This window comes from Seriola lalandi, unplaced genomic scaffold (genome assembly GCF_002814215.2).
Source record: "Seriola lalandi dorsalis isolate HSWRI2012SDOR001 ecotype SW California unplaced genomic scaffold, Sedor1 jcf7180002054892, whole genome shotgun sequence".
NCBI lineage: Eukaryota > Metazoa > Chordata > Actinopteri > Carangiformes > Carangidae > Seriola > Seriola lalandi.
This window is the reverse complement of record NW_019525444.1, coordinates 1,021,944-1,046,064: the sequence shown is the minus strand read 5'-3', so window position 1 is coordinate 1,046,064 and position 24,121 is coordinate 1,021,944. Positions and strand designations below refer to the sequence as shown.

At 43.2% G+C, this 24,121-nt stretch overlaps 5 protein-coding genes across 5 annotated transcripts in view; 3 read left to right on the top strand and 2 right to left on the bottom strand.

Annotated features, from left to right (window-relative positions):
- The window catches only part of grid2ipb (glutamate receptor, ionotropic, delta 2 (Grid2) interacting protein, b), a 37,876-nt gene extending 27,113 nt beyond the window's left edge, over positions 1-10,763 (bottom strand). Inside the window, exons 1-5 of the mRNA XM_023429294.2 lie at positions 10,626-10,763; positions 9,161-9,313; positions 5,810-6,063; positions 5,310-5,639; positions 4,468-4,622 (exon numbers count right to left, since the gene is read on the bottom strand). Coding sequence (XP_023285062.1) covers positions 4,468-4,622; positions 5,310-5,639; positions 5,810-6,063; positions 9,161-9,239 — 818 coding nt within the window. The 5' untranslated portion in view covers positions 9,240-9,313; positions 10,626-10,763. The remainder of the gene's footprint in view (positions 1-4,467; positions 4,623-5,309; positions 5,640-5,809; positions 6,064-9,160; positions 9,314-10,625) is intronic.
- zdhhc4 (zDHHC palmitoyltransferase 4) lies at positions 10,681-12,807 on the top strand. The gene is made up of 6 exons (XM_023429296.2): positions 10,681-10,814; positions 10,947-11,020; positions 11,161-11,339; positions 11,829-11,954; positions 12,058-12,302; positions 12,398-12,807. The coding sequence occupies exons 1-6, from the start codon at positions 10,692-10,694 to the stop codon at positions 12,695-12,697; spliced, it is 1,047 nt and encodes a 348-aa protein (XP_023285064.1). The 5' UTR covers positions 10,681-10,691; the 3' UTR covers positions 12,698-12,807.
- A 561-nt stretch (positions 12,808-13,368) lies between these two features.
- Positions 13,369-16,319, top strand: pgp (phosphoglycolate phosphatase). The gene is made up of 2 exons (XM_023429237.2): positions 13,369-14,259; positions 15,189-16,319. Exons 1-2 carry the CDS (start codon positions 13,665-13,667, stop codon positions 15,512-15,514), a joined length of 921 nt encoding a protein of 306 aa, XP_023285005.1. The 5' UTR covers positions 13,369-13,664; the 3' UTR covers positions 15,515-16,319.
- A 436-nt stretch (positions 16,320-16,755) lies between these two features.
- Positions 16,756-20,971, top strand: bricd5 (BRICHOS domain containing 5). The gene is made up of 6 exons (XM_087180118.1): positions 16,756-16,976; positions 17,220-17,357; positions 17,469-17,618; positions 17,776-17,883; positions 19,205-19,355; positions 20,468-20,971. Exons 1-6 carry the CDS (start codon positions 16,923-16,925, stop codon positions 20,560-20,562), a joined length of 696 nt encoding a protein of 231 aa, XP_087036244.1. The 5' UTR covers positions 16,756-16,922; the 3' UTR covers positions 20,563-20,971.
- Positions 20,972-21,025: 54 nt separating this feature from the next.
- mlst8 (MTOR associated protein, LST8 homolog (S. cerevisiae)) lies at positions 21,026-23,973 on the bottom strand. Its single transcript, XM_023429325.2, has 8 exons — positions 23,841-23,973; positions 23,440-23,491; positions 23,172-23,334; positions 23,013-23,088; positions 22,721-22,873; positions 22,502-22,626; positions 22,109-22,272; positions 21,026-21,746 (listed from the first exon to the last, which is right to left on the bottom strand). Exons 1-8 carry the CDS (start codon positions 23,967-23,969, stop codon positions 21,628-21,630), a joined length of 981 nt encoding a protein of 326 aa, XP_023285093.1. The 5' UTR covers positions 23,970-23,973; the 3' UTR covers positions 21,026-21,627.
- Positions 23,974-24,121: the final 148 nt, after the last annotated feature.

The following is a 24,121-nucleotide window of genomic DNA, read 5'->3' as shown; positions in this document are numbered from 1 at the left end:
GCACAGACTACCGGCTACAACAAGCAAACTCCAGAGATATAAATAAATGTTCTGTAGTGATGTAGGTGTAGCAGCCCACACAGTCCCTCTGTTTGCTATTCGCGCTTCCCTGCTATTTGTCATCTATTCATATCACAGCACTAATTCGTCTCCGTCTCTCACACACATACAGGAACCTGTCTGTGTCAGGGTGTGTGTGTGTGTGTGTGTGTGTGTGTGTGTGTGTGTGTGTGTTTGTGTGCAGCTGCTGCTATCAGCATTATGTTTTTATAAATGCAGATGTTGATCCACCTCAGAATGAAATGCCATCTGTTGAAACAGCCGCCTCATCACAAAAAGTTTTCCGCGTCAACTCTTGGAAACTAAGTGAGTGCTCTGATTTGACCTCATTTATAAAGAACAGAGATCTATAATTATCTGAAGGAGGGTTGTGGAGGAGGAAGCAAGCAGGGAGGAAGGGACAGATTTCTCAAAAGGGAGGAATGACAAGCAGAAAACTACAAAGAGGAGACCTCATTTCATTTCAAGTGTCCAGATGTGGCTCCAGTGCAGGTAAGTGAGTCTTTAACTGTGCGCTTTGTTGCCGTGTCTAAACACATGCAGATGTGACATAACAACGTGTGTCCTCGAAAATAATGGAAGCAGTGTGATGGAGGACTTCTCCTTAAATGATCTTTTTTTGCCCTCCTTCTTTTTAACACTGACAAAAAAGGGATAAATTTAGGGATAAAAAGCTGTGGAATTAAAAAAAGACTTATACGAGCATCAGTGAGTTTCTGGTCTGTGTCCAGGATATTTACAGACTGTGGTAGTGGGAAAGGTCAGCCGCATCTGATCCACCGCTCAGACATGTTAAAAATATGTGTGATCAAAGTGAACCCCTGTTTATAAAAGGGATCCTGATAAAAACTAAATAATAAAAACAGAAAACAAGCAAAGAAAACAATGGGAAATATTAATAATATGTTACATAACTTACAGTATGCAGAGGTTCCAGGTTCAGACAGGACTGAAGGCTGTATATATAGATATACATACATATACTGTACACACACTTATCCCACATGTGATGCCTATACCTCATTCACGTCCATTATACTGAATCTATTTGGTAATTATTAATGGTTTAATTGATGATGGCGCTACAGAATTACACAGATCTCTGTGATAGTAGCTCCACTGAGGATCAGTTCAAAATGGACCAAACACCGGACCTGAGTGGAGCTGGTCAGATCAGTGGTCCACAGCTGTTTTTGCTGATGATCCTGCAGTGTGAAGCCACATCGACATGTCCTCGAGGTTTGACCGGTTCAGTTGAGGAGTGATTTTGGCTTCTCAGACAGTTTCATTTGAACAGTTTTTTATAAACCTGAGGAAGAGAATTTGGTTTGTCTTATTATTTCCTACAGTGATCTCACTCTGACACGTTTTATCTTGAACACAACATATTTTTATGTCCAGTTCTTAATGGTCTATAAGGGCGTTTGTTCTTCCTTCAGCCTGAACAAGGTGGTAAGCAATTCTCCCATTCTTTCTAAAGATAAATGGACTGTGTTTATATTGGAAATAAGCAAGTTATGAATGCGTTGCTTTCATTGTCTGTTTGTGTTCATCACCAACTTTAATAAAAACAGCTTTAAGGTACTTGGGAGCCACTAATGTTTCTCATCTGGTGCAGTGCAGCAGCTTAGAACTGGCTCCAGCTACTGGATCCTGTAGTTAAGATTAAACACCATCATTATCAACGCTACTGAAAAAGAAAGCTTTGTGCATGTAGTGTAGAGCAGATCTGGAGGAGCTGGTAACTGCATTATTGTGACTGGTCAGGACCAACCATTATATATTATATATATATATATATATATATATTATATTAGGCACCACTACCACCACAGTAAGAGACAGTAACATGGTTTGGATGATTAGTTAGAGTTGTAAAAGACTTATTTAGCTCGATAAGCACATCTGCTTTTAAACACATCTAATGTTCTAATGTACACACACACACACACACACACACACACACACACACTCGGTATAATACAGGCAGATGAAATTTAAAAAGTAATATTTATGTAATCTGCAAGTCAACATGATGCTCAAAAGCATCCACCGCTCAAACACACACACACACACACACAAACACACACACACACACACACAGACCCCCACCCACCCAAACACGTGTCATGAGATTACATCCTAAAAGCAGCGCATCACTCATCCTGATGACTTCAGTCACTTAGAGACAGGCACAGCAGCAGCAGGTCTGTGTATTGTTAACTGTTTCAACAAGCAGTGTCCATCCATCCAAGTGCTGTCACATCACATCAAACTGCATGAGTATGCTGTTGAGTTTTCACTACAATTAATAAATCATATATTTAAAGCTCTGTGGTAAATTGCCTTGGAGAGACCTTAGAAAGAAGCTGGAGAATGAACAGAACCAACATCAGCAGCCATCGCCATGTCCTGTGTCAGATTGCATTAAATATTCACTCCCCTCCCACTTCACATAGAAGAAAATTCACAGAATAAGCTGATAAAAATGCAGTTTTTAAAAAAAAAAAATTCCCTCAAAAGCAAACAACCAACCAACCACAACCACATTTCATAAAACCTTCGTGTGAAAAGAATGAGATGTACTCACCCCAGGCAATTCATCGTTTTAAATGTCACCCATAGCTCCAAAATAAAACAAATCTAAACACGAGTTGCACCACCTATGGCAGTAGTGATCAGAACAGCAGACACACCCACTGCTACAGTGATCCTTGGCTGAGGAGGATAAAAGACATGGTGGGACCTTTGGTGCAAGCAGGAGGCTGCCTCTACCCAAGTGTCAAGGGAAAAAAGTCACCACACAGACAGAGCAGGGAAGTGCCTGAGCTCTCAGCACAATAGTAAGAAAATCCATCAGAACAAAACATAAAAAATCCCCTCAGAGAGAGAGAGAGAGAGAGAGAGAGAGGGAGAGGGAGAGAGATGGGGAGAGAGGTAAGAGAGTTGTGAGATGAGTGGGGGATGGAAAAACCACAGAGAGATGGCTTCAGTGTTATTATTGGTGCTCAAGCAAACAGGAGTGTCCTTCATTACACAAATACCAATGAGGAGTTCTCAGCCGACGGTGTTTGAATTATTCATGACCAATTTAAGAGAGAAAAATCCCGTTGCCTCACATCATTTCAGGTAGGGAAACGATGCAACTACCTCCACACTGATCCCGCACTGCTGGAAACCCTTCTTACAGTGTATTAATACCACTAAACAGAGCTGAAAGTGGTGTAGTAGTAGTGGAGGAAGCCACTGTAGTAAGAGAATAAAAGGTTTGATTGGCTCAACTTGTGGAAAAAGTGCAATCTGTGGACAAACTGTGCAGGGATTTAGAGAGAGGCAGGGACGCTGGTCATACTGGCACGAAGACAACCAGGTAATTCTGGCCGTCTGAATGGTTTTTCACATTCAGTTACTTGGCGTTATTCCATCTCAGGGACACACACTTCAACACACCATCAAAAAACCTGTTGGGTGTAGATCCAGTTTTTTTTTGTTTGTTTGTTTGTTTGTTTGTTTTTTGTAAAATGAACAGCAGATACAGAACAGCATGGCCACAAGTACTGAAAGATGTTTCCCATAAAGCGAGTACTCAACTAAATCGGTCTGTGGCTCTTCATCACAGACGCCTCCATGCTGTGAATTCACTTCACGTTGCCAATTCTCGTTTACTGCTGAAAACCCTAAGCTCGGGTCCCTCCAAGTCAGTGTAGTCTCTCAGTTTCACTAACACAGATGATGAGACTTTAAGCGACTTGAAGGGTCACTGTGGATTAAACCCCGGGCGCCAGATGGGGCCCACCTAAACCTAAAGTGAAGCTTTATAATGGCTGGGCGGGACCCCCTCTAATCCATCCTGTGACAGAATGAGCAACAGGAAAAGCCTGTTTATGTGGTTATTATGAATCAAATCCCTGCAGATTATTTTACTTTTCACTGGGACTTGAAAATGACAAGTGTGCCGAGAGAGACTGTAATAACTAAACAACAGTGGAAGTTTTGCAGTAGCACAAACTGCAATACTGACTGTCAAGAATCAATCTTGTGTACTTAATATATAATAATATATTTTTTAGGCTTTTATGGGGAGAACATTGGGGTTTAATGGACAGTTTGACCTGCACAGAACGTAAAGGAAACATTGGGGTAAACAGAAGAGAGTAACATCTGATAAGGGTTCGCTAACCGGACACAAATCAGGATGTCTTTGTGGCATGATACATGTCTCAGCCTGTCCTGGATGCCTATGGATAACACATTTTGTCAGTATTAACACACTGTTTCTGCTGCTGGACTAAAGCGGTAGGTTTCCACTGAACTTGCTGCCATATTACAAATACTTTCTGTACTTTTCTACCATCATTTATTCTATACCACGTGAGATAAATGAGATTGAAACACTCTGGCTCTTACCTGATGTTGGAGATGAGCTGTCGATGCTCGTCAGTGGTGAGTACCTCTGGCAGGACGGAGGCCAACCACTCCACTCTCTTCTCTGCTGCATACTGCTTCAGCACCGTGAAGAGTTTCTCTTTCACTTCGGGTTCGTCACCTAAAATCTGGTCAACCTGATGGAGATTGCACAGTGATGTCAGAAGCAGGGAGTAGTTTCAGGACGAGATGCTGTCACCTCATAGTTTCACACAGTGCTAGATTGTTACCATGACAACACTTGTGTGCCTCTATTTGTTTTAGTTTTTTTCTTGCACTATAAATTATTTAAAGGCTTGTGCATCTGATGGAATTCCACACATACATTTGTTGGACGTTAAAGGATTTAGCATCACTATAACATTTTTTTCATACTTACAACCATAAATATTTCTATTATTAAATCATTATATTAAATATTACAACCTGAATAAGCAGTAATGAAAGAAAACATTATTCGGTGTTATTTATTAAAACTTGTGCACATGTAAAACTCAGCTAAACTACTTCATCAGGATTGTGTGGGCATGGTTTGATCAGATACAACAACAGTATTGCTCAATTCTGATTGGTGCACAGAAATGCACGACATCACCTTTTTCCAAATTTACTCCATCCACTTTAAACCAGTGAGAAAAGTACACACAAAAAAAAGACCATTAACACACAAATCCCTCCTGTGAAACAACCAAACTGTTCTAACTTTGGCTTCATGTAGGACTCCATTGATCACAGTGAGAATCTAATTTAAACTCTACAACTCAACTGGACCAGGTGTAGGAGCTAACCCGGACTCAGCTGTGAGTGTATGTATTTCAATGTACCTTCCTGTTGAACTCCAGAGCTTTATGTTTACGGTCCAGTCTTGCCCCCTCTCCACCCATCTGACTGTCATCTATGCTGACGCTGTGTTTCTGCCTGGGGCCGAGGCACAGCACCCCCAGCCGGAGCGTCCTCCCCTGGGAGGCCTTGATCAGCGCCGCGGCCGTCTCGTGCTGCCTGACGGGGATGCCGTTGACCTCCATGACGTAGTCACCGGCCCTCAGACCCGCGCGGCCAGCCGGAGAGCAAGGCGAGCAGTCCTCCACCAGCAGGGGGCAGTCCCCTACGATGGTGAACCCGAAACGACCATCCGGACCTGGTACGATGTCCATCTGTAATGGGTGAAAAGAATATGTATAATTTAAGAATTTGCCTCAGTGTTTGACCCCAGAACATCACCCCAAAACACCAGATCTACAGGTTACTTTACTATGTCATGTAATTCCACAGACATTAATCCACAGTCGCAGTATCGCTGTGATGGATTTAAGGGCCGTCAGACCTGCTGTATGCGGGACACCACTCCGATACTGGGAGGGATGTTCTTCTGAGTCTGGGCGATGGCGATGACGGCTTGCGGACCCAGTGTCGACACATTATGGCCCTCGATCTCCAGGACCTGGTCCCCCGCCTGCAACCCTGCAAGGTGGGCGCTGCTGCCTTCCTCCACAGAGAGGATGTAGCTGGGCCCATTCCCACCGAGCTGGAAGCCAAAATCCTCAGGCCAGCCCTGGTTGGACGACGGCATGCTGAGGACTTACGGGAGGAGAGGGAGAGCGAGAGAAAAGGTGGAGGTGGAAGAGAAGAGTTGAGAAAGAAAGTAAAAGATGCACACACATTCAAACACACTTACCCACAGTGGCCAATACACCCAAGTCTATCGACATTGCAAACACACGCTTAGATCAAACAATCCTTTGCACTGACGCAGTTGTTCCCCGTCTCCTTCCTCCTGCTGTCTCCCGTGTCTCAAGTTGTACTATCGTGAACGGCTCTGTAACCCTCTACCCTGAGCCATGACACACTCAGCGGTCCCTGACCTGGTTCACAAACTCCATAGCAGCCAATCAAATTAAGGCGTCGCAGAGATTGTGACCTTAATTAGCTTGAGAGACAAAAGTTCCTCCAGCTAATTTTTTTATTTTACTCAGTGCACATGCAAGTCTTGCCTGTTGAACGGTAATTAGGCAGCAAAGTAAGAGAGCACACCACTGACTGCACTGATGAGTTTTAAGCATGAAGGAGATAGAAAACAGCAAATAACAAATAAATAAGGCAAAATGGCAAATAGAAAGGCTCAATTTTGGATTGAAATATTAAAATCAGAATGAATTAACCCATATTTGACAGTTTTCAAAAACACCTCTAATATGAAAAATACATAATTACAAAAATTGACATGTTGGTGTTTGCTAAATATAATCTACTATAAACCCTCTCGCTCAGCTGGAGGCTAATGATGTGCTCCACAGCCTCTAATACCACAGCACAGCAGGATTCACACAATGGACAAAACTGGTAAGACTTACAGAAATCTTTAGATGGACACCGAGAGCCCCGTTTGCTCTGCCGAAAAGAGTATCTGCCTTTTTTGTTTTGCAAAAACTTCTTCATCTTGAATGTCAAGGTGGCCTGCTAGCAGGCTAATATCCAATCTGTCCTCTCAAATATAATGTAAAAAAAATAATTAAAAAAAAACAACCTCCCCCCTGACCACCCCACAACCCAAAGTCAAACAGAGAGCGTGACAAACTCAAAATATAGCCCCATTCATCCACCCTGAAACCACAGCAGCCTCCTCATGAGCAAAGGGTGAGTGTGCATGAAAAGCCAGTGCAGTCTCTTTGTGAGTGTGTCAAGGAGTTAGTCCTGCGTCTCATCCCTGATTCATCCTTGGGCCAGTCTGCTTGCACAGTGTTAATCAGAAAACTGGGACGCGTACACCCGCGCACCTCGGCTCCTTAATAATTCTCTCTCCAAAAAGGGTATTGTGAGGCCTCATTTTTCTATAAATACACCAGTGTGTCTTTTTCCTTCTCCTCCTCTCTTGGCTAGGTGGCTCTCCGAGGGACCGCTCCTGGCCCAGAATCACTCTGCGTCGATGCAAGAAAGCCTGATGAGTACTAATTGGAGCGTCTGCTTGCCTGGAATTCTGCGTGTCCGTGTGTGTGAGCACACTGAAATGTTCAGTCCATTGAGAAGGAGCAGGGGCAATTTAAGACTTTAGCCTGTAGGATTAGCTGGATTATGAGCTGAATCTTCAGCACTCCTCCAGCCCTTTGTCATTAATACTGAAGGAACACATGCTCCCCTCCCATGACGAACACGTACACTGACTGTAGTGGAATCATATAGGCAACATGCATGCCTTAGGACAGGTGTTATCAGGTGGTAAATCAGAACATATGACAAAAAACTGCAGTGTCAAGACACAGTCTGTATCTGACAATGCAGGCTTTTGACTGCTAGTACAGAGCAGGTGAAATAGTCCGATAATCTTAAAGCCACTGTGCGTGTGGAATTTTTAATTTGATTATATCGTCCTTTAAATGATCCTGAAGCCATAGGTTTATTTGTGGAACAATGAGACGTGAAAGTGAAAACTGGTGCAGTCTCTGTCACTTTCAGCCCATTCATTCTGTGTCGTCTGGTCCAATCGGTGGGCTGGTCTGAGCTGGGCGTGCACTGCTGTCTGCCACAGTTTTTCTCTTTTTTTTGATACTTCACATCCTACAAATAGCACCTACAATCTTCTATTTTTTTTTATTTTATAGACCAACAGAAAGATTGATTAATTGAGATAATAATCAGCAGATTATCAATAACAAAAAGACCTGAAGTAGCTGAATGTAATGTGTATTACTTACACAAGTGCTTCTCATAAAGACAAAATTCCTAAGTGAGTTTGGCATCGCTCTGCCCAACTTCAACATGAGCAGAGGTCCAATCGGTGTCAAATGAAAACACCCACACAGGGTGTGCAGAGCTTTCAGAAATGCACGTGGGCGAAGTCATAAGCAGCAACAAAGAACACAACTGACTGGTACAAAATACACAAAAGATATTCAACTACAATAACAGGAGTAAATGTAATTACTTGCGTCCACCCTTGAATGTGAGAGATTATGTAGATAGGGGAGATATATAAAAGAGGTTATCATATTATTCAATATCATTGATAGGGCACCTCAGATACTGTTATTATCTGACATTAAGTCATTAGCTGGTGTGTCAATAACCCATAGCAGTTAACAAGTTGCAGAGAAAACATTAAAATGAGAATTCATAACAGCTGATGAGAGAGTACAGGTGGTTCCTATTGGAGTGTGAACTGGCATTAGAGGCAAAGCACACAGTAAAGAACAGGCAGTCCAGTACAAAATGAATAATTAAACACAAGTGGCTTATATCTGCAAACACATATTGTTTGCTTCAATCAAACTCCCATCTTACACCACAGCCAAGGCCGTTCCCTCGTGTGTGACAACATAATGAGAAAACTGACATTTTACAGGCAACTGAGTCTGATAAAACTGTCCAGTGAGTACAGCTGTAACACATTCTTCTTCACTGAAATCATACATTTGAGCATGTCTATATTATACTTTAAGTTTTGTTTTTGTCTTAAGATACAAGGCAACGGATTTATCTTTAAGACAAACAAAACTGGGAGTCATTAGTCAAGTCATAAATGGCGCGGAAAATACTAAGAAAGACTTCCCGACCCTAAACTATAACTGCAAATACATTCAGTGCATTGTGACTGATTACTTATCTATTATCAGAAACATTCAAAATGACAAACACACCAGAACAGCACATCAAAAGTCCAGCACAACCACACATCCCTTACCTTTGTAAACAACATCCATAGACGCGCACACACAGCTCCTAAGTAAGACTCCCCTCTCCAGCACTGTGAGCTGTAACATGAGTGTTGGGCCATGTCCGCAACCAGATCCAACAGGTGTCTTGTTATGCCTTGTTGTTGTTGTTGTGTGGAGCACTGGATGACAGTAAGAGAGAGATAACAATACTAAGAAACTCTGAGTTAGTTATTTATGTAAGCACTGGAATAAAACATCTTAATTCGGAGTCTGACTTTGAAGAAGGAATGTTCTCCTTGCCATTTAATTAAGTACTGTACTTAAGTACAATTTTGAGGTACTTGTACTTTACTTTGAGTATTTCTATTTGCTGATACTTCTATTCCTCAACATTTCAGAGACAAATTTATACTTTTAACTTTACTTTTACTATCTTTTCTTACTATTAACTTTACAAATTATGATGCTCTCTTATTAAACTGCTAAGAATATGTTAAAGTTTAGCTGATACAATTAATAAATAAAATAGTCGATTGACAGAAGATTAATTGCTAAATTTCGCTTTTGCTAACATTAACTTTTGCTAACGTTTTTATAAACCAATCAATTAAACAAGAAAATAATCTGCAGAATGATCAATAATGAAAATAATCATTAGTTGCAGTCCCATACATAATAGTTCAGATTAGCTCCACACATGCAGCAACATTAAGATGGTGCTTACACATGAATTCCTGATTAATAATAATATAATATATAATATTATAACACTCACAGCTAAGGGGATTTGTCTGCTTGAGTGCTTTAACTTTTAATATTTTAAATACATTTTCTTGATTGTGCTTACATACTTTTACTCTTACACTTTGAATGCAGGACTTTTACTTGTAATGATGTATTTTTATTTTGAGTTTAAAGTTATGTTCTTATTTGAATGTCGACTATATTTAATATTAAGCTTTAGATTTTATCATTTTATTAACAATATGTAGACGGCAAACTATGAATATGTGGACAAAGTTCACATTTATATCAGCAGACAGCCCACCTTATTCAGCACCATCAGCCTCAGCGGGTCAGCTACTAGCTTGGAAGTTAGCTACATCGATGCTAAGGAAATAGCATTGTTTACAGTAACATGAGCATGGACCAAAAGTGAAGCTGGTGGCCATAGTGAAAGCCAAACCAGCTATGTTGACGTGAGATAAAACACTGAGAGGCAGCTATGTGTGACTAGACGAGAAGGTAAGGGAGAAATTAATTATTTAACGGCTTTAGAGAATCGATATGCTGGTTCGCTAACGTCAGGTACTGACGCAGGTTAGCATGCTAACGTAAACTCATCCGAGTCGGTTTTTGCAGGAACGTGCTTTTAATTTCAGAAGACACGCCCTGCTTTATTTCGTCTACAAGTCTCACCCATGTTTGAACAAAAATAAACAACAAAAACTTAACAGTGACATGGCTATAGCGTCTTGTTGAGTTTGCTACCTGTTGGTGGTCAGTTTGTACTATAAGCACCTGTTGTTTTGTCTCTGTGAAGCAGCCAGGTGAGACATGGATTTCCTCACTCTGTTCGCTATCTACGTCGTCGTGGTGCTGACATGTATAGTCCTGGTCTGCAAATACTCAGGGCAGCAGCAAACTCCCTTTAACATACTGTTCAACTCTGTGGTAAAGGTAAGAAGGAATAGCCTTGAAACTAACTGTTATTCTCATAAACGGACACTTGGTGGCGCTGTTGCACTATTATCTTGAAGTGCAATGACACATACCTACTGCGTTTAGAACTGTTGCCAATAATCTTCACAGGTAGTTGCTCCAATTACACCAAAATGGCTCCAGAGGTTTTCACAGTGGACCATGCACAGGCTGTTTCATCAAAGGTTTGTAGTAATAATGTCCTCATGTAAAAATCTGTTCTCATAATATATTTGATTGGGTCTTATCTGCCAAATTCTGCCTTTCGTTTTTGTGTGAAGCAATTCTGTAGCCTTCAGTTTGTGCTGTCTGCTTTTAACTGCAGGAACAACATGTTCATCTATCTGCATGTCCTTCTGGAGTGCGCTGTGTATGCAGAGTTCACCTTCGAGGTGTTTGGCTTCTGCAGGGAGATGGACACCACTCTGACCAGCCTGTCTGTGCCTTACATCCTGCTGGCCGTCAAGACCTTCTTTTTCTACCTCTGCATCAAGAGAGACCCAGGTTAATTTTCTATTAGCTGCTGTATGTTGCAGAGGAAGTGCAACTGACAAGCTAACCTTAACACTTCCCAACATGACAGAGATTCATTCTTTATCAGTGTGCTGACAAATTATGTCTTCTTATGTGTAATAACTAGGAGGTTGGTAATTACATACATCAGTAATTTCATTTTGTAATCTGGAGGGTAAATCTGTTTTCTTAGGGAGTTTGGTAATCAAGGGACTGACTACACAGCATCACCCTTAGTGCAGTAAAACAGGCAAAAATACCGCATCCTCATGTTGGATGCACTATTTTGAAATTTCATTGTTCCTAAAGGATCTGTTCATTCTATCTGGTCCTAAAGAGTGATGCTGCTCTACCTTACCACTGGTTTTAAGGCCTCATTTAGCTAATTTTAGCTGGTGTTTTTACAAGAATAGCCAGAGAAAATCACAGAGTAGTTGTAGGATTATTACACTCTCCTCCTCTTGACTCTCCATCTGCCAGGCACGGTGACAAAGAGGAAAGTCGCCGCCCAGCTGCACATCTATCCGTATGACAGGAGATTGTTTCACCCGGGGGTCTCCTGTCCGACCTGCCAGCTTGTCAAACCAGCTCGCTCCAAACATTGCAGTGAGTACTGTGTTATAGACTCGTGCTGTTCTTTTCCCTCCGGGCTAAAAAGGAAATAGAAATCTCATTTACTGCTGACTGTTAACACCCGTCTGTATTTCAGGGGTCTGCAACAGGTGTGTCCAGCGTTTCGACCACCACTGTGTCTGGGTGAACAACTGTATCGGTGCTCAGAACACACGTTACTTCCTGCTTTACCTCTTCAGCGTCTGTGCCATGGCAGGCGACATGGCCTTACTAACAGCAGACATGCTGCTTCATGCCGTACTGCACTCAGGACTTCTGAGGGCCAGTTATATAGATGAATATGGCGAGCAGCAGCCGGCGGGGCCTCTGTTTGTCGTACAGGCAAGTCTCAGTACTGCTGACCCCTTTCTAAACATATGTTACAGCCATGTTTATTTCCAAATCGAATCATTTTCTTTTTCCCTCTGTCCCTCCAGCATCTGTTCCTGACCTTCCCCCGAGTCATCTTCATGTTGGGCTTTCTGGTCTTCGTCTTCTTCCTGCTGGCGGGTTATGCCCTGTTCCATTCCTACCTGGCTCTGGTCAACCAGACCTCCAACGAGTGGTACAAAAGTCGAGGTTATGTTTGTCAGCATTGTCACCCAACTACAACAGCAGACCATCTCTGTAGCCCCGCGCCAGACCACTCTAAAAGATACTACTACAGCCGAGGGCCTCTCAAAAACCTGGGGGAGATTTTCTTCCCTCCAAAACCTGTTCAGAAAAAAGACAACTGAAAAAAGATACTGCCCTTGTTTTGTTATGCTGCATTTACTGTTCGTTCGTTCATATTTACTGTTTCTAAGAACGCCTTCTGACTGGAGAAATAAAGTTTACGTTAATGATTTCTGCATGGCTTCTGGTGTCTGTCTGGTGTTAAAATAACATCTTGAGTTTTTCAAAGACAGCAGTTTCCATTTTTCAGAGAGTCTGATGCTTAACTCTGTGTCTTCGATGTAATGGTAATCAGAGCTGCAATGATTGATCGATCAGTTGATTGAATGGAAATTAATCTGCAACTCTTTTGGTAATCAATTAATTGTTTCCTTGATAGTTATTATTAAGCAAACATGTCAAACATTTGATGATTCCTAAGAATTTAGGTTGACCTTATCTTATATTAAACTTAATATTTGGGGGTTTTGGACTGTTGGACAATGCAAGACATGTATGATCTTGTGCATCTCGTGTGCACTATATATGATATATTATGATTTTCTAATGCATATTATTATAATCTATTAATCATGGGAATAATATTTATATTATTAAAGTATATTATTAAAAGTTTTGTTTATGAAAATTTAGTTTCAGCCCTGACTGACACAAACTAGGACTGAACCGGAAGCGGGGCTGGACTTCTTCGCGTGTTGTTCCTGCCCCTTTAAGCCGGTGCGGAAGTAACTCGCAGAATTGAAGCAACGCTCAGAGGAAGAAGGTCAGGTCCGGTCAGATCTCCTCTCTCGTGAGTTTTAATATTACGCTTTTAAAACCAAACCAGTTTATTACTCAACACAAAGACAAAACTGGGCGTTTTTTTTTTTTTTTTTTACATACTGTGCTGCAGAAGTTTATGCCGTAACGTCCGTGACTTCGGTCGGTGGGGGGAAAGCAAAGTGCGGTAACTACGCTACCAGAGATCTGAGGCGTTTCATTTTAAACCAGCCAGCGAGTAACGGTTCGGTATCACTCCCGTCCTCCGCGATGTCTGGGTCCAAATGCACACGGCTGAGCGGAGCGCTGGTGAAACAAGTGCTGGAGTCGGTGGACAGCGTCCTGTTTGACTGCGACGGGGTCATCTGGCGGGGGGACCAGGCCATCCCCGGCGCCGCTGAAGTCATAAACCTGCTCAAGAAAAATGGGAAGAAGGTTTTCTTCGTCACCAACAACAGCAGCAAGACGAGGAAGATGTACGCCGATAAAATGACAACGCTGGGGTTCAACGTGACGGAAGACGAGGTGTTTGGGACGGCGTACTGCTCCGCCATGTACCTGAAGAATGTCTGCAAGCTGGAGGGCAAAGTGTACCTGATAGGCAGCAACGCGATGAAGCAGGAGCTGGAGGCCGTGGGGATCCAGCAGACCGGGGTGGGACCAGACCACATCTCCGGGAAGCAGATCGACTGGGCCAACGTGCCTCTGGACCCCGAGGTGAAGGCGGTGGTGGTCGGCTTTGACGAACATTTCAGTTACATGAAGCTGAACAGAGCCTTGCAGTACCTGACCCAGCAGGACTGTCTGTTTGTGGGAACCAACAGGGACACCAGGCTGCCCCTGGAGGGGGGCAAGGCTGTGCCAGGTAGGGATACTACACCGGACACATTAAAGAGGCTTAGAGCAGATTAACACACAAAGTGAAGCTGTTGACACACGTTGAGCTCTCACACTCACACAATTTTTGTTTTGTGTGGTGAAAATAAGGCTTCATTTTTTGAATTTGACAGGTCTTGACATACATTTTTCATGTCAGTAAAAAAAGAGACTTATCACTCACAGACCTATACATTCTCAAGAGAAACGTGCTGGATACTGAATCATGCTTAAAATAACAAACACATGAAAGATGCAGAACTTTAATGTTCTTATGTGTATGTAAAAAAGTCTACTTCCTGGAAAGTCCAGGACACACAGTTATGTGTAAAGGCCTGTGGTAGGTATGCAAATATAATAGAGGTTTTGGCTCATACCTGTCTGACCCTGTTCCTCCCATCTGCTCTGAAGTCCATCAAATGCCAGAAGTATTGAAATACTCTCTTTAGACACTTTAACTGTAAAACAAAGCCAGACTGTACATTACCCATACATTTTTAAGAGTTGAGTTAAGAGTGGGAACTTTGTCAAAAAGCTGGTGCAGATGCTGCGACCTCAAGAAAAAAACAAGCAATAACCAAATTTACAGATTTTTTTTAAAAAGGGGCACAGTTGTTTCATGTGTTCTGTGGCTCTGGATGAGCTTCGTCAAGTCTTAGAAAAATAACTCTAATGATGGATTGGATTGGACTCTAGGACTTAAAGTCATCATACTACAGCTTTTATTTTGACTATCCTTTTTTTAATGGAAGTTTAAGGCTCAGATGCTGGAGTGCTCCTTCAATGAGCTGCAAGGGCCACAGGAACTCTCGCTTTCCTTTGTCGAGCTAAATTATCAGTTGATGGCACAGGGAATTAAATAGATTTGCTGTGATCTGTAGTGGCATTAAGTAAAAGGTCACCTCAACTCCCCCTCAGGTACAGGCTGCCTGCTGCAGGCCGTCGAGACAGCCGCCCAGCGCCAGGCCCAGACGGTGGGCAAACCCAACCACTTCATGTTCGACTGCGTGGCCTCGCAGTTCGGCGTGGACCGCGAGCGCTGCCTGATGGTGGGCGACCGCCTCGACACGGACATCATGCTGGGCTCCAACTGCGGTCTGAAGACCCTCCTCACCCTCACGGGGGTCAGCACCGTGGCGGATGCTGAGGCTCATCAGAAGAGCGGTTGCGCGGAAAAGCAGGGGATGGTGCCGGATTATTACGTGGAGAGCATCGCAGACCTCCTTCCAGCTCTGCAGGGATGAGACTGAAGAGTAGCTACGTGATAGCCTAGCTACTGTAAACCTGAGGAATTTGGGTAGCCTGTCACATGCCAGGGTTCACTGTCTTCTAAAAAGGGAATATTTTCACAAAGATTCAAATCATCTCTATAACAAAGTCACAGCTGTCATGTGATAGAGGAGACAAAGACTCTAGAGACACTATCCAGATTTTATCAGCACTTTTGTCTTATACTAAACCATTATTAAAAACCTGCTTATTTTAAATGATTTAAATGTTTGATTATTAACACAAGAACAACAATTTCCAGTATTGTTTCAATGTAATTTAAGTGTTAAAGAGTGTGGCTAAAGCAGAGGAGTGTATGTTCCTTTTTTTGAGTAAGAGGTGAGTTTACTTTAAAGGGCTTATCCTGTCTGTGGTGCAATCGCCCCTTAAGCAACAAGTAGTCAAACTCAAGAGGGGAAATAAGCACACAAAGACAGTCAACAGTTTGGTAATATGTGTGTGTTCAGGTAGAGGCAGAGAATGGGGCTAAATTGCACAAAACGGGTATTTGAGCTTTGTGTTTCTTTGTGTATTTTAACACCTCAACAGAATGTTCTCATATCTGCAATTAAGACTCATGGGAAGGTGCAATGATATCCAGTCCTGTCGTTTATGTCTGTTACGTGAACTATTATTGAAACAGAATGACATTAATGTTTCAGATGTATTTCAATCTTCCTTTTACCATCCACTTTCTGACTTGTCTTCAGTAACAGCATCACTTCTGCCTCCAAAGCAATGCTGAAGTCTGTAATAAAACATAAAACTGTCTTCACTAAATCAGCCTCTGCTCTCTGTGGCTTTAAGTTCAAAGTGAACACAGCAAACTTCCCTCTGAATCCTGCGCTTAAAGTCACCTTGGGCTGTCAGCGGCTGGATGCAGCAGCAGCAGTTAGAGGCGCATATCACCTCTCACCTGATGAGAGAGACTTTCCAACCTGCGCCTGCCTCACCTCTTTGTCCTTTGTGTGGCCCGGGGAGGGCGGCCAATTCCTCTCCTGTAAGTGTATGTTTGAATGAGGGGGGTGGGGGGCAGAGTAGGTACAAAGATGGATAATGTTAAGAGCGGCATATTAAGTCATATCAGACAGGGAAGACATTTAAAAAAAAGGGAGGAAATTGCAGGAAGACCAAACTTGAAAACTGGCAAGATGCAGAGCTTTGTGTGAAAGTGGGTGACTGTTTTGGGAGGGAAACAGTGAGACCAAAGGAGGAGGAGGAGGAGGAGGAGGAAGAAGAAGAGGGGAGGTCTGAGGTCTGTGGGGACAAAGAGAAGCTGGCCAGGTGAAGCGAGTCTCAGTCAGCGCTGGTCATGACCACAGCTCCATGCCGATAGCCACGAGAAGGGAGCAGACTGAGTGAGGAGCCGTCAAGGGACACAGGATGGTGAGGTGCTGGAAACATTCAGAAAACCGTTTGGAGGAAGCACAGTGCACGGTAAGTAGAAGACATTTATTCCATATTGACTGAGGAAAGATTTTACCACTTTTCTACATTACCAGCAAGAATCATTTGTAGAGGAGGATGGGACTTCCAGATGTTCATTTAACTCCAAATTTCAGCAGCAAAACAGTAACAATCACATGAATACGGCTGGTGGTTTATGGCCCTGTACCGAGATGTCGAGTACTTTTTGAAATAGCTCGTCATTGTTTCTTGTGTGCGGTGACATCTCTTCAGGATGGGGGCTCTGCTGCGTCCCCCCAGTCCCACTTCCCACACAAGGCATTCTGGGTCAGCCTCTCAGCCTCTCTGCTCCTGGTTGTCATTACCCTCGGTTTGACGGGGTACCTCGGGATGTCGCAACCCCACTCTCAGGTATGACGCACACCTCACCCACCGTAACCTCCATGTTGTCCCACTGGGGTTTTTTATTTTTGTTTGTTTGTTTGTTTTTCTACCTCCAATAATCAGAACGTGTTTCTGCAGTCTTTACAGATTGTGAGAATCGCAGCTCCAGATCAGACTGGAGCTCTGATCAATCAGTCGGCCGTTGTGGACCAGCAGAACGACCTGGTGACCTTTTCCGTGACCTCACCAGCAAATCAGACGTCCACTGTGCTGTTTGATATCAAACATGTGCGTACAGATGATTTGCATTGTTGTCATTCACACATTTGGCTTTTTTTTTTTTTTTTCCTTCCTTTTCCTGACAGTGTTCACAATGTGATTTACATTCCAGCTGAGAGAAATGGAAAGTAATGCAAGCGGCCGACTGTCTGCTGTTGTGTTGCAGGGTTTGATTTGTTACAAACCAGTCGAGCAGGACAGCTGCCTCCTGCGAAAGATGGAGCCGTCCGATTATGACAACGTGCACTCCCTCCTTCATGAGTCAACACACAAGGTAACAGGCAGTGACATTTCAACACGTGAGAACTGAACAGTCGAGTTATATAACAGGATTTCCCTCGCTGCGTTCAGGATATGTGAGACTGCAAAACGCTTATTAAGAAAAAGAAAGCCGGGGGCTGCCCTTTTAGCTCTGCCAGCTGTTTCTGAAGTATCAGCCTCACTAATGTGTGAACTGGCATTTCTGTCTGCGACTCATAGCTTTATCCACTGAGCCAGGACCCGCTGGGTTTCATTTGTTTTGCATGACTTCCTCGCCACTCCGTACAGAGAAAGATGTGAAGCATACAAGGGCCTTGAAGAGCCCATAAGAGTCTCCCTCTCTCGCCTCCACGGCTGAATTCCTCAGCACATCTGATCCCTCCAGCCCCCTCAGCGCGCCCTGGATCTTCTTACAGGAGGCTACGGGAGCGAGCCCAAGCCCTGGAGCGGGGCACAATGGCCGCTCTGTGTGAGGGCTCTTTAGCTTTTAAGACTCCTCTTGGATTAAAATACAGCCTGATGCACTGGGTAGTCAGGGGAGGGCCATGTGTATCTGCCCGGTGGCAAATACCTGACTGGTACACAACCTTGACGCCTGACTGTCACTGTGAATTCAGCCCTGTTGCCCTCATATGATTTGTAGGGAACCATGTGAATCCTAATTGTAATGTGACAATATGAGCAGGTGAATGGCCATGCTGTAGGTAAATGGGACCTTGCAGGTAAACTGAGAGCAAATTCTGGTTCTCTGCCTTATCTTCTTGCACAATAGCCCATTTCCACGCATCAAAAGCTGCAGTTGAGTCTCTGAGCATTTTTGTGGTGTCACATGTCTCACACTGCCCCTCCACATTCAAACCTAGCTGTTGATCGTCGTCATTTAATCTATGATAGGCGGGAAAGGCTCGTTTGGATGGAGAGTGGATGTGGTTCGTCTCTGTGTTGAGGCACAATGGTCGTCTTGGTCTCATGCAGCAGAGGAAAAGTGGTTGTTATGTGACCCACTCAAGCATGACAGTAGTCCGAGTGGTTCACTATCGGAGGAGTAAGTGGTGCAATTACACAGAGCCTTTGCGGCGAAGAAGAGCGTGAATGTGCAGCCGCGTTGACCTCATCGGCGAAGATATCGGCCTAATAGCGGCTCGAGTTTCAGCCTTGGTTTCCCTCTTCATATCTCCACCGCTTTCTCTCAAATGTATTCAAACGACCTTGACACTGTGATAGCAACTGAATGACGCTCCAGCTCGGGAGTTTTATACTCCTTTCTGCAGAGGACAAAACTCTTTGTCCGTTGTGGGTTTTCTGTTGAGATACTGTGATACTGTCCTCCGCAGAGTCACTTCCAGCTGTCTGGGAATGAGACCCAGAGGCACACAGAGTTCCTGGGGGTGCTGGCAGCCAATCAGGTGGACGTGTCCACGCTTGAGGAGCCTCTGCAGGCTCTGTGTCGGGACAGGTCCGTCCACTGGACCAAGAGGGCCAAAGGTCAGAACAGTCAAACTTTAGAAACCAAAGGATTGTTTTTACATAAACATCAAATGATGTCATGTGTCTTTCACTGGTGGGATCCTGTTTGAGTAACATTTGCTATAAACTACAGCGCCCAGAAGATTTAGGAGAAATGAATGGGCATCAGACTCACTCTGCAGACACGGAAGACAAGTCAGAGAAGATTGTTGGTTCTGGATTTTTCACACGATTTATCAACGCAAAAATATAGATTACTCCAGCCTGAACCTTTAAATCCTGGGCTTACAATAAATTAAGGAAACCACATGTGGTTTCAGCTTAACTACTGATTTATGAATCCAGAATTTCCCCTGCCGACAGACAACCGAGTAATCCTGACGATTATTTCCTTGATTCATTGTTTTGTCAGTGAAATGTCAGGAAATAGTGAAATAATATTATATAATCTCCCAGAGCCCAGGATGACATCTTCATATTTGTCTTTGTCCAAAACCCAATGATTACTGCCGTAAATGACAAAGAAAAGCAACAATTCCTCACATTTTAGAAGCTGAAACTAAACTATTTTTTGGCATTTGTGGTTAATCAATTATCAAAATAGATCAAAAACTTCACTGAAACGTTGCCATTATTTGCTAATAGAGTCAATTAAGATGTTAGCTTAAAAAAATCAGCAAAGTACACAAGCTGAGTTCAGGATACATTTGTCAGGACTCACAGAGGCTGTGCACGGGCAGTATTTAAAATTAGTCAGCCGGCAACTCCATGACGAAGCAAAGTGTCAGGCTGAAACTCAACCCCCGATCTACTCGCAGTGACCTTTCCACTGTGGCCGTAAATGGCAGGCTGAAAAAAAAAAAACACTACGTACTTAACTGCATAGTCACTCAACAACCTAGTACCTGTCGTGCTGCTGGCACATTTGACATATCTTTAGTAGTGTAAATATCACACACTTATCAGGCTGCTTTTAAACCATCGACTGTTTGTGACAGTGACCTATTTCGTGACTGGTTCAATGCCAGGAGAGTTCTGATCCGTCTCCATTATAAAGGCTCTAAACAGCTTTGTCATGTATTTTAATGCGTCACCCTCTCTCTCTCTCTCTCTCTCTCCCTGTTTCTCAGGCCCGGGCAAACAGAGGCTGGTCTACTTCTGCATCGACATCTGCTTCCCCAGCAACATCTGCGTGTCTGTCTGTTTCTACTACCTGCCAGAGTGACTGTGTGTATTCAATTCTTCTCCTCCCGGCAAAAGATCAGGGAAGCAAAGTTATCTTTATAGCTCTCCTTCTACAAGAAAAAAAAACAGCTTTGACTGTTTCCTTTGTGCCATACAGCCGCCAGTTAACCAGTGAAGCAGCCAGTCCTTCCAGTCTGTTTCCATCCTTCCGAGAGAGAAGAGATGGAGACAGACTGTCACGGTTATCGCCAAAGCCCCATCGTCACTCCCTTCATGTCTAATACCCTCTGGTGGCACACTTCAGAGATTACAGAAGAAAGATCCCTTTTTTTTTTTTGTATACACCTCTAATTGTATTTCCTGTAACCCACTACTGCAGTGTAATTATGTGTAACCATTCCTGTTGCGATATGAGTGTTTTGATCTGCCCAATAAAAGACTGTTGGGTATTTTTGTCTGATTTTTCTTCATCAGAGTGAAAATTGAAAGGAGACTGACAGAACTCACAGAGTACAGACTTGTCTTTACTGTGGAATCTCAACCTTCATTTACTCTCTAATCCACACAGGGTCATTAAGAATAGTACACCTTACAACTCGACTCTGAATGAAGAGTATCAAATGAATCATACATAAATCACACATGAGAGGTTAATCAATTCCATGGCCCGTCCAAACACAAAGTTACTGTAAATAACGTGGTCCTTTTCGTACAATAAATATGGTGTACTATAAAAACGAAGACTTGAAATTGGTCTGGTTTGTGCACAGAATGATGAAGTTAAAACTGTGTAGGGTAGTTTATAAACACTACCATGTATTTTCATTCAACTCAGACTTATTTCTATATTTGAATACTTACAGGCATCTGGCAGAAGAACCGTCATTATGTTCAAACACAAGCCTCTGCTTTCTCAAGATTATAATTTCAGGGAGAACTTTTAAACTTTTAAAAAATTCCCACTGACGCCGACGGACACACACCCTCTGAGAATTCACTCACATCTTCTTAAGAGTCCTTATGCTTCCTTTGCAGAGACTGACCGCCACCTCTTTTCACTTCATCTTCATCTCTTTCTTCCCCCTCCTCCTCCTCCTCCTCCTCCTCAGCCCAGCACACTGTCATTGAAGGCCAGACACACCACGGCCTTCTGGTGGCCGCTGTATTCCCTCTTGATCTCGCCGGTTTCCACACACCACAGGCGAGCCAGGTTGTCAGAGGACGCTGTGATAGAAAACACAACCTTAAATTCACCGCAAGGCAAATTAAATCTTAATCACTCAGTTTTAGCTTCAACATATGTCACCCTCACAAATTCAAAAATGCATTTGAATCACACACAACTAGTAGTTTTTCTTTTTGTTTTGAGGTGTGGTATCTCAGGGAACATCGCAGATCTTTCATAGGTTTTTAAATCTTTTCTAGAGAACAGAATCGGTGGATTTTCTCCGTAAAAAGGAATTGTAGCTTCTTTTGTTATGAATACTACACAGTGCGACCAGGATAAACAAAACTGATAGTGTAAAACGTGACAGAACACATGAATTACCAACTCAAAAAAGTGCTACCAGGGCTCATGTACTGACCAGTTACAATATACTGGGAGTCTCCAGAGAAGGCACAGTCCCACATCCAACCTCTCGACGTCTCTCCAGGATTGTTGCTCTTGATGCTGAGTTCAGTCATAAGTGAGAAGTTGGTCGTTCTCCAGATCTTACAGGTCTGATCTGCTGAGCATGTGGCCAAAAGTCTGCAGATGACGACAGACACAAAAAAGTCATTATCTTCAACTTCAAAACATCCCAAATGGAAACTTCAATTTGCAAATCAGATTTTTAGAGCACAACAGCATCTCATTAAAGTATCCAACAGTATCCAACAGGGCAGACATGTTTAAAATCGACTGTACGTTTTCCAAGCTACAGTAGCATTATTTGTTATTGGACAGATTAGGTTTTGTAGAGGAGAAGGTCACTCACGTTGAATCAGGGCTGAACTTGCAGCGGAGAGAGTAGCGGTTGTGGGCAGGGATCTTAGTTTTGGGAATGAGCTGAGTCACTTCATCTCCAATGCCTCCAGCGAGGTTCCACACATAACAGTTTCCCTGTCAAGGAGAACAAAGGAGGCTGTTTTAGTCGTAGAATTTAACTTAACACTCAACACAGTATCGGCGCTTTCCAGACTGTTTGGGTACCGACCGAGCTGTTGACTGCTGCCATGTAACTTGCATCTGGGTCAATGTGAACTGAGTTGATTGAGACCTCTGGCTCAGGAATCAGCTGTTCATTGTGGTCAGTCTTCAGATCCCAGATATGAATCACTCCACTCTGGTCTCCAACAATCAGCTCTGCCTGAAAAACAATACTGATCGTTTACTGACATTTGCAGGCAGTAAGCACACACTGTAATTGACCTACAGTAACATTAGATTAAACAGACATATCTTGCACCACCAAAATAACAAGCAACCAATATTAATAAACCACTTACCTGGTTAGGGTGCAGGCACACACAGTTGATTGGAGCATTGACTTGGAAAATCCTCTGACACTGCAGATTTCTTGACCTGTAAGAGGAGCAAGGATAAAAGTTTAGTTTGTTGATCACAAAGTAAATATAACACAGGTCGGTGAGCTTGCCCTGCAGTACCTCAGATCCCAGATGCGAGCCATGCAGTCCTCTCCTCCTGTGTACATCCAGCGTCCATCTTCATGAAAGCCCACAGACGTGATGTTCTTGCTAACTCCGTCATAGTTGATCACCGGGTTGGGGTTGTTGGAATTCAGGTCGTACATGCGGATGTGCTGATAACCTAGAAAGCAGAGTGCAAACTTAATGTGAAATATAGCAGAGATGAGTTTAATTTTGCAGTCCCAGCATGACATTAATTGACTAATGAAGCAAAGGATTTACCAACCTGCAGCCGCAATCATACTCCTGTCAGGTGTGACCTCAAGTGAATTTACTTGCTGGAAGCAAACGTTAAGGAAGTGGTTTGTTTGGGTCATGTCTATAACATTTTACAGCAAGGTTCTGATTTGTGATGTTGAACAAGTTTCTCTAAAGCAGAGGGGACACACCGCTGTGAAGATCTCATCCACAGACAAATCCTGGAGCTGCTTCAAACACAATGAACAGCTTCTGACAGAAACATGTTGGTTTGACTGAGATATGGGTCAGTAGAACATGTTAAACACAGGTGTACTGGTAATAGCAGTCGTTTGATCAACTCAAATACAAAAGTCAAATGATCAAATGTCAGCTCAATTATGATATTATAAATATCTTTCACAGCATGCCAGTCAGAGTAAAAGATACAGAGTCCTGGTGCTGGACTGTCCTGGTGCAGATCCCGCTGTGGGCCTGCCAGAAGCGGACGGTGTGGTCGTATCCAGCCGTGGCCAGAATGACCGGGTCGCTGCCCACCGTCCCCTGGTTCACATTCATGCTTGACTGGTGCTCGTCACCGCTCGGACTGAAGCGAGTATGACACTGTATGGAAATGTAGGAGGTCAGCTAGCTGCTGTAGTTTTCTTAATATCGTTACAAGTCACGTGTTTACAGGAACAAGGTTCAGTTATTGTCACACTGTGGGGAAA